The sequence below is a fragment of the Caloenas nicobarica genome, chromosome 2, assembly GCF_036013445.1.
Source record: "Caloenas nicobarica isolate bCalNic1 chromosome 2, bCalNic1.hap1, whole genome shotgun sequence".
Classification (NCBI taxonomy): domain Eukaryota; kingdom Metazoa; phylum Chordata; class Aves; order Columbiformes; family Columbidae; genus Caloenas; species Caloenas nicobarica.
The window spans coordinates 68,191,461-68,201,294 of NC_088246.1; the positions used below are offsets into that span (position 1 = coordinate 68,191,461).

At 56.0% G+C, this 9,834-nt stretch overlaps 1 protein-coding gene across 1 annotated transcript; it reads right to left on the bottom strand.

Moving 5' to 3' along the window:
- Positions 1-1,286: 1,286 nt before the first annotated feature.
- SOX4 (SRY-box transcription factor 4) lies at positions 1,287-5,660 on the bottom strand. Its single transcript, XM_065630163.1, has one exon. It carries the CDS (start codon positions 5,007-5,009, stop codon positions 3,714-3,716), a length of 1,296 nt encoding a protein of 431 aa, XP_065486235.1. The 5' UTR covers positions 5,010-5,660; the 3' UTR covers positions 1,287-3,713.
- Positions 5,661-9,834: the final 4,174 nt, after the last annotated feature.

A 9,834-nucleotide genomic window follows, 5' to 3' on the forward strand; every position in this document is an offset into this window, starting at 1 on the left:
GTGCCGGTGGCTTTGCCAAACAGCCGGTAGAACGTCTCTTTTCGTTTGCTGCTCCTTTTTAATGGAAAAGAGTTTATGGCTCAAAGCCAGCTGTAAATTAACAGCTAAGTGAAACCATTATGTCAGTGGGATGCTTTAAGCGGTTTACAAAACACTGTTCAAGGTACGATGCATACTCGTATGCAGGAGGGGAAGGCAGGCGGGTACCCGTGAGGCCAAGGTCGAAACCCAAGGAGGTCACTGGCCTTCTCCCTGGCCGGGACATCCCCCACCCTGGCGGGCAACTGGGAGCTGGGGGCAAGGACTCCCCCGGGCCCCCTGAGTCCCCCCCCGGGCCTCCGCCCCGCCCATTCACACAGCTAATGGCACGGATGGCCGGGCGTTTGCAAGCGCTTTGCATTAGAAAGACTTCCATTACAGATGCCCAGGAGGAACTATTTGGGGTGGGAGGTGGGCAGCGGGACCCACTGCTGCCGGGGTCTAGTGGCTTCGTCGCTCCGGCGGTTCACACCAGGAAAGCACGGACAGAAAGGAAAACTAAAAAAAACCAAAACAAAAACTGCAAACCAACAACAGCAACAAACTCCACACAACTCTTAAAAGGGAAAATAATCTCAACCGGCGATGCCAAGCCGAGCTGCCCGGGAGGAGGGAGATGGCCCGCTTCCCTCCCGTCTATAACGCTCCGCCGGGAGCTGGGGAGAAGCAAACCCCCCACACCGCCGGCCCCGCCGTGCAGCTGCACAGCACGGGACCCCCCGCCCCCGTCACCTGGAGCTGACCGCCCAACTGCACGAAGCCGCCGAGCCCGGGCCCCGCTGCCCCCACCCGGGACGGCGCTTCCCGGCGGCCTCGGCCACTCCTCAGCCAAGCCCCAGCGCCCCCGCGGCCCCGGGAGGAGGGCGGTTTGGCGTGGCGGCCGTGCCTCCCCTGGTCCCTCCCGGCGGGGCGGCCGTGGGGCGGCGGCTCCGGCTCTCGGCCGGGGCCGAGCCGGCGCTCCGCCGGGCTGCAGGCACCGCAGCCGGACGGGGGAGAAAAACCCGCCCGGAGGGGGCCGGAGGCGTAGCAAAGATGACAAGAGTAGCCCAGTGTTAGGGTTCAGTTCCAGCTGATTTTATTTCCTTCCCGAAGAAAAAAAAAAAACAAAAACAAAAAAACAAACGAACAAAAAGGATATTTACAGAAGGTATATCAACAATCTGACAGGCAGTGAACTTGACATAGTTAGCTGGCATGATCTTTTTTTTTTTTTTTTTCTTTCCCAACGTTGCGTTATGGGTGATCGTTAGACAAAAAAAAAAAAAAAAGCTACACAGCATATTGCACAGGATGGATGACCAAAAAAAATAACAAAAAGAACAAAAAAGTTAAACCCTTAACGGAACCACCTCATTAGGCAGACGTCCTAGTGCCTGTCATGTTATATTAACATACATAAACACACAATCTTCTTTTTTGCTTATTATAATACAGACTTAAATGTACAAAGATGTTTTCACTTTCTTCATCTTAAAACACAACAGCTATAAACCTGAATACATATGCTATCATCATGCCATAAGAGACTAAAACAATTATATTTAGCGACAAGTAGAAAGGATTAAATAGTCAAATACGAGAATGAAAAACGCAGTACAATAGTGTCGCGAACTCAAACCGGCATTTCGATAGATCCAGTGGTTTAAACGGCACGTTTTTGCTTATTAAAAAAGTGCAAACGATGTGGTTTACAAGTTAAAGGTACAGGATCCCTTCTGTGTAAATGCACCAGTTGCTTGACTTCATTTCGGGACAGGTTTTTCCCCAAGCCGGTAGCATACAGTGTATCCGCCTTCGTCCTCCCCCTCCCCTCGGGCTGCCCCGGCCCCCTCCGCCCCCTCCCCGGGGAAGACTGGGGGCCACAGAGCGGGCGCTGGCGGCGAAGGATGCTGTCCCTTTAAGATGCCTGCAGATTGGAGTGTAAACATGGACAAAATAGGGGCTGATTCGTGGGTGTGAGAGTGTGAGTGAGCGTGAGCGCGCACACGCGTGTGAAATACTAACCAGCGGCCCTGTTGTTAAAATCAGGAAATCCAAACAGCGATTTACACCGATTTACACCCCCTTTATATATTTTTTACAAAAATACACTGAGAAAATAATCAAACGTTTTCATCTCTCTTTTCTTTTGTTTTTAAAAGTGTCAAAAGTCTACATTTAAATATAAAAAATTAAAAGTTAAAACTCTAGCCCTTCAGTGAAGGAGACATAAAAATGGTGCGGGTAACAACGAGAACTACCAAAAAAGGACAAAGAAATACAAGTCAAAAATGTTTGGCCAGTATAAATACGTCCACTTATAAAATGGCATCCGATTACATTTACAAGGAAAAAAAACAAAAACAAACCCACAAAACAATACGAGGATGGAGCATCGGTGAGAAAAAAAACAGTCTTTTCATTTACAGCTATAAGGAACAAACACATACATACTCTGAGAAAAATTTTGGTCCTGAATTTTCTTTTTTAAAGTCCAGCACAGATTTGAGTTGCGTTTGAATCCTTTAAAGAGTTAAGAATGAAAAAAAGCTGGTGATATTTTTGTAGGAATCAAACATAGCGCCATCTATCTGCTTTTATATTATCCTAACACTAATTTTTAACTGTTCAACAGTCTTACAGAAATCTTAAAAAGATAGACATGATAACATGCTATATTAAACCCCACCAGTGAAATAATCCAACACCATCACGATTCTGAGTAAGAAGAAAAAAAACTACTTTTTTTTTTGTATTTTCGGTCTTTTTTCTTTTTTTTTTCCGAAAGCCATCGCCCTCCATTTCCCTGTACCACATCATGACAGAAACTGTTCCCGTTCGGTCTCTGTTTCAAAAGTTTTCAGTGTTCTTGAAGTTTCAGCCTTATTTTTCTCTCTACATTTGACATAAGGTGACTGAGAAAAGCGCTGCTGCCACCTCATCTGTACGTGCAAATCCATTTCAGTTTATTATTATCTTCCTCCCACCGTATTTCCAAAACAGCTCTCAAGCCTAGCTCTTCTTTGCTTAGCTAGGATCTTAGTCCAGCTCCCAGCTCCATCTGCCTCCTCCTCCTCCCATCATCGTCCTCCTCTCACTGCAGAAGAAACCGGGACGGGATTTCTCCCCGAAAACGTGAACCTTGCAGGGGCTTGGGTGGATTTGTTTGTTTTTCTCCTTTTTTTTCAAGCAGTTCTGATCGCTCTTTCACACGAAAGGGCGAATGCTCAAGACATCCAGTGTGCGCTCAGCACAGTGCATCGTTCCCCCTCCTCTTTATTGGTATAAAGTGGGCAATAACAAAGAACCCAGAGGTGTGTGTGGTTCCCCTCCCCCCGCCCCTCTGTTTCTCTTTTTAGGAAATAAAAAGGAAAAGGAAAGAGACAGCGTCTCGTTCCCGCCAGTCTCTGAAAAATCAACGTCAGGCTCGTCTCTCGGAGGGGGTGTGTGCGGGTCCGTCTCCAGCCAGAGGATGGGGACTGCTGGCCGTTCTGCACGGAGAGGGCGATCCCGCTCCCGTCGCCGCTCTTCCCCAGCACATGAGGCAGTCTCATCAGACCCTTCCCGAAAAAAAAAAAAAAAAAAAAAAAAGAAAGAAAGAAAGAAAAAAAAAGAAACAAAAGCACCCGGCGGGGTGGTTGAGTCCTGCCGACAACGCGCCTCTGTGCCTCCTCCAGCAGGGCCCGGCTCTCGCTTCAGTAAGTGAAGACCAGGTTGGAAATGCTGGACTCCAGCCAGTCCCCCGAGATCATCTCACTTACCTCCGGCGTGCAGTAGTCCGGGAACTCAAAGTGCGAGCCCGAGCCGGGCTCGAAGTTAAAATCCAGGTCCCGGTCGAGCACCGAGGAGCTGAAGCTGCCCAGGGACATGCTCTCAAAGCCGGGGCTGGGGTTCAGGTCCAAGAGGTCGTCCTCAAACTCGTCGTCCGACGAAGAGGAACCGGAGGAGGAAGAGGACGAGGAGTGGGAGGACGCGGAGGAGGAATGCGCCGTCGAGGGGGCCGGGGAGGAGGCGCGCAGGCTGGTGTAGCTGCGGTGATCCGAGGGCGAACCCGAGCCGCAGGGCGAGGGGCAGGCGGCGCCGCCACAGTCCCCGTCGGGCCGGCCTGCCCCGCCGCCCCCTTCCTCGTAGAGGCTCAAGGGGTCGCCGGCCTCCGCCGAGCTGCTCAGTGTGGGGCTGCCGGGCACAGCGCTGCCGGGTGAGGCGGAGGCGGCCGCCGCCTGCCCGCTCCCGAAGATGTAGACTCGCTTCAGCTTCTTCTCGGCCAGCGGCTTCCCGGAACCCGCGGGCGCGCCCGCCGCCCCCCGGGGCTTGTACAGCGCCTGGTGCTCGGGCGGCAGCAGCGCGGCCGGCGGCTCCCCGGAAAAGGGGGCGGCCTTGCCGCCCGCCGCCGCCTTGCCGTGGGGCTTGCCGCCCGCGCCGCCGCCGCCCGCGGGGGAGGGCTTGGAGCCGCCGCCGCTTTTCTTCGGGACGGGTTTGGCGGAGGCCGCGGGGCCACCGGTGCTGCCGCCCGCGCCGCCCCCGCCGGCGCCGCCCCCGCCGCCCTTGTCCGCCTTGTCGCCGGGCTTGGCGGAGCTGTTGCCCGACTTCACCTTCTTCCTGGGCCGGTACTTGTAGTCGGGGTAGTCCGCCATGTGCTTGAGGCGCAGCCGCTCCGCCTCCCGGATGAAGGGGATCTTGTCGCTGTCCTTGAGCAGCTTCCAGCGCTTGCCCAGGCGCTTGGAGATCTCGGCGTTGTGCATATCGGGGGACTGCTCCATGATCTTCCGCCGCTCGATCTGCGACCACACCATGAAAGCATTCATGGGCCGCTTGATGTGCCCGCTGGGCGTCTTGCACCAGCTCGGGTCGTCCGCCTTGCCCCCCGTGGAGGCGGTGGAGCCCGGCGTCGGGGAGGAGGCGATGCCCAGCTCGATGCCGGCCCCGGAGTCTGAGGTCTCCGCGGCCAGCAGCGCCTCCGTGTTCTCCGCCGTGTTGGTCTGCTGCACCATCGCGACGGCGAGGGTCTCGCCGGGGGTCAGCGCCGCTCCGGCGCGGGGCAGGGCGCGCAACTTCTCACAGTGGCACCGGCGCGGCGCAGCCGGCCGCGCAGCTCCCCGCAGCCGCGCCCCCGCTCCCTGCACCACTTGTACTTCCACACCGGCGCCTCGTCCCCGGCGGCGCGGTCCTCTGCCCCTCGAGGCGGCGGCAGCGGCGGCGGAGCCGCCCGCGGTCACACAGAGTTTCTGCAAAAGCAGCGCCGCAAGCCGCCAGTCCAAGTTTGCTTTTTTTTCTTAGGGTGTTTTGGGTTGGATTTTTTTTTTGTTTTTTGGAGGGGGGTGTCGCTCTGCTTTTTTTCCTCACCACCTCGGGTCTCCCCCCCTCCCCGAAGCAGCTGGTCCAGTTCACAAGTGCTTTTCGCCCGCCCCAGGCGTTTCAGAAGAGCAGCGCGCCCGCCGCCGAAAGTCTCGCAGCGCTGGGCACGGCCAGCGTGCACCGCCGCGGGGGAAGGGGGAGGCGGCGCGCCCCCTAAGCCCCGAAAACCCCGGCTCCAGGACTCGTCGTGGCGGCGGAGTCGGCGACCAGGAGTTTGTGCAGGTAGAATTTGTCACTTGCGAGGTACCGAGCGAAAAGAAAACCCCTCAGGAAAAAGAAAAAAAAAATAAAAGGAAATAATAATTGTAAATTGGAAAAAATCCCCGAGAGAAAAAAAAAAAAAAAGCGCGCTCGTGCATGAACGAGTGTGTACGTCCCCGGCAGGAAGAGCGGCGAGCCGGGCACCCAGCCCCGTCCTCCTCCTCCGCCGCCGGTGCTGCCGCCGCTCCGCGCGCGCGGAGCCCCGCCGCGCCCCCCGCCGACCCGCGCGCCTGCCCGCCGGGCGATGCCCCGCGCCCCCCGCGCGCCGCGCCGCGCTCCGCCGGCTGCAGCTGAGAGCGGACCCCGCGCCCGCCCCGCGCCGCTTTATCCTTTCGCAGCCCGCCCGCCCGCCAATCGGGCGCTGTATCCAACGCCTCCGCGTGCCAAGCCCCGCCCGCCGCCCCGCGATTGGCGGCCGCCGCGGCGCGGTAATAATCGCCGCGTGCAATGAGAAGCGCCCGCGCTGACCTCATTCCCGGCGGCGGGGCGAACTTTTTAAAAGGGGCAGGAGGGCAGCCCCGCGCGCCGCCCCGCGCCCCGCCGCGCACGTGCCCGCGCCCCCCAGCCCTCCCCGCCCCCCCCCACCGCACTCCTCCTTCCCCTCCTCCCCGCCGGCGAAAAATTAGGAAATCAGCAAAAATCATCATAATACAAATAATAATTTTTTTAAAAGGAGTAAAGAGAATAACCCGCCCCCCCACCTCCCCCGCGCGGGGTCTGCGGGAGGAGGCGCTGAGCGGCGCGGAGGTCGCGGAGGGGGCAGGCGGAGGGCTCCGCGGGGGCGGCGGCGGGCGGTGAGCCGCGGGCACCTGGCCGCACAAAGGGACGGGCGGGTGTCCCGGCCGCCGGCGCTGCCGCACGCCCCGCGGGCAGCGCTGCCAGCGGCTCCCACGGGGTCGCGGAGCGCCCCGGCGTGCGCGCCCCCGTGTGCGCGCCTCCCCTCCCCCCCCCCCGCCCACACACCGGGTGTTACGGAGGGGTCGCCACCCCTCGAGTAGTGCCCGCGAAGCGCTGCCGTCACGCCCCCTCCGCCACGGAGTTGGAGCTGAGCGGCGCCGGGGGTGGGACGGGAGGCACGGCGGGCACCTCCCGCGGAGCGGCGGGCCTCGTACAGGCGGCGGCGTTAATTAGTCGCCGTCACCCACCTCGCCCCCCTCGTCGCGGCTCGGCGGGAGGCAGAGGTGCTGCCCTTACTGCCTGCTCACACTCCGCGCCCTCCCCTGCGCTCCGCCACCGGCCGCTCCCACATGCCGCAGCTCCGCCGCGCCGCCCGACCCTAGAGGGGCTGCGGCTGGGAGGCCCAGCCCGGCCCCGCCGGGTCCCCCGGGAGCGGGAGGGGCCGCTGGGGGAAAAAGCGATGCTGCGCCGGCAGGCAGGTACCAGCCTCCCGGGGCGGAGGTACTGCTGTGCCTGCCCCCCTGCGCCCTGCCCCACCGAGCAGGGGCCCGCCCCCCTCCCTCTCCCGGCTTGGGGGCCCGTCCAAGGGCACCGGGAGTGCTGTTTCATCTCGTTTTCCCCCTCCCTCCGCCCTACAAGGATCAATAGAGAATCAAAACAGGGCACCGGTGGTAAGCGCTGTGAAGCACCTCTGAAGGCCCCGCAGCATTAAAAACTCCCCATACTCAGGTCAAGGGGATGGTAAGGCCATAAAAAAATTGCAATATTACTCCCCAAAGATTCCTCACTTCATTCATCAGGTCAGGGACCAAAAAGACTATTAGGCTAAACAGGTGTGATTTTTTTTTGTTCCACACAACACCAGTTAAAAACACTTTTTAAATCAGAAAGAAATGGTTAGAAACAGCTGAAATGTCTAGGAAAGCAATCTAAAAATAAGTTACATGTTTTTGCTAGTAAATTTAAGGTAAGATCCTTTAGCAGGGTTTCTAGCTGGTTCGAGAACAAGCTTTGAATATTAAGATCCCACATCGGACTCAAACTATTACACTGTCATGAAGTGCTGAGAAAAATCCTAAATCCCTAGTATCTCCCTGGGTAGGTCACCTACATTACTGAGAGTGTTTACAAAGATGTAACCTAATTTATTACTTTGCTTGCAAAAATAACACATTGTTTCCTCTTTCAGCCTCTTGTAAGCATTGGATAAAATGTTGCTTTCTAGCTACACTGACGACATCCAGTGACATCAGTGGAGTTTCTGACCTTTACACTTCATGAGGAGAAAATCACTCCGCATTTTTCCCCTGGAACTCCAAAGCTAACATCAAGTCTGTTTTACCATATACCACCAACATCTATAGAAAGGGAGGCTCACAGTAGTTTTGGTGTCAGGAGTTAAGTACTGGGCTTATTTACACCCTTTGTATTCATGTGCAGCAGTGTGAAAAACTAGGACTGGGAGCAGTCAGTAGCTTCTGGCTGCTCCACCTGTTAGCGTGATATCCAAAAGGACTTCAACCCCCAACTATCATATTTTATGTATAAAAATCAACTTGTTTAAACTAGAAAGAAAGCAAAACGTTCTCACGTTTCTACACACAGGTTAAAGCAGAACAGATGAAAACTGACAGGCAGAGACACAGAATGAAGCAGCTTTAGAGAAGCTTTTTGCTCAGTTGTGTTACAGTGTGCAAGGTCTTGACCGCCAAGAACAAAAACTATCTCCAGGTGAATTAAATGTTATCTCGATGAAAGCAGTCACGTTGATTTAATCTTGGTTGAAAAGTTTGTAAGTGGGGTGGACAGAAGAGTATTATTTCCTAAATGAAAACTTTACGAAAGTGCAATTTAGAACTGCTTAGTAAAGCAATTGTAAGAATACAATGTGAAACTCTGTCAAAGCATTCTACTGCAATTTCTTTGCTGATTCCTTAAAGTTAATTGCTTCCACCTCCAATCCTCCAGTGCTGGCCTGAAAGTGCCTTCCAGCTCCCCAAATTTTTAAGCCTAGGTGTAAAGCATCAGCACTCACCTTCCATCTAAAATGCAGTTTTAAGAGCATTGGCAAGATTTCTTCACGTTTTCCAACTCAAAACCCCTCAAAACTTCATTCTATCTCCTGCAGGCTTTGTAAGGCCAGGGCTGGGGAAAGGAACGCGAGGTGGCAGCGCTGAGCCTCTCCTGCTAGACGTGGGAAAACGCGGAGGTATCGAATCCAAGATTTTTTTTTTTTTAAATTATTATTATTTCCCCATGGTCTTACTGAGCACCACAGCGCTCTAAGTTTTTAACTGAAATTCAGGAGGTTTGCATACAAGAGCTCTCAGAGCGGTAATGCCTACACCCGTACGCCACTGAAACACTTTGCAATTGGCCACAAACCTCATCGGGGGATTCAAGGGCGTTGGATATTAATGACACCATTCTCACACGTATGGCTGAGAACCGGAACCTGCAGTCTGCCTTGGACATGGAGCAAGAGAGCTTGTTCCGAGATAAAGCTTGCGGACAAATCTGCAGCAGTACTGGGCGCTACAAGCGTTGATTCAAGGTTTTATCTGTGAAGCAGACCACAGTCCCTATCGTTGAAATGGCTTAAGAACACGCCGATTTAGCACCGCCGATTTCCACCCCCCGCCTCTCTCTTAAGCTGAGGATTACTAGCGCTCGGGCTTATTTCACTGCAGCCTTTGCAGCTGATCTTTTCCACACCCCCAGCTCCGTAGGCTTGTGCGAAATGCTTTGGAGTAGACTCCGGCTGAGCATTCGGGAGGCAAATCTTCCCCTCCCACTAAACATGCTCCTGCATGCCCACGTCGGCACGGAGCGCTTCTGCTGCTCCGCCTCGGCGCTGCGCTGCCCGGGCAGCCCCGCAGCTCCACCAGCCGCCTTTTGCCCTCTGCAGTCGCCCGCGCTGAGCAGCAGATGCGGCTCCCCAGCCCCCGAGAACTGGCGGGTTCATCTCCTCGCCGGGCTGTGCATGGCAATCAACGGGGGTTAATTAAAACGCATGTTAATTCTACACTGCTATCTGAACACACACCTTCACCGCCCTGTGCTCAAAGCGCACCCCCTCTACTTAACCGCCCGCCCTTGCCCAGCGCAACGGGGACCCTCAGGACTCCTCTTCACCCCCGGGGCCTTCGCGCCCGAGCAGCGGGGTCCTGTCCACGCATGACGGTAAACACGGGTGGGCCCAACCTCCCTCCCGGGCCGCGCCCGGCGCTTCCAGCCCGCGCAAGGATCAAACACCCATTTGTAGGGGACGCGCGGACGTGGATTGGGGCGGGGAGCCTGCCC

Bases quoted from the DNA above. Each gene is read 5' to 3' on its own strand.
- SOX4 (XM_065630163.1), bottom strand. From the start codon at position 5,009: ATGGTGCAGCAGACCAACACGGCGGAGAACACGGAGGCGCTGCTGGCC.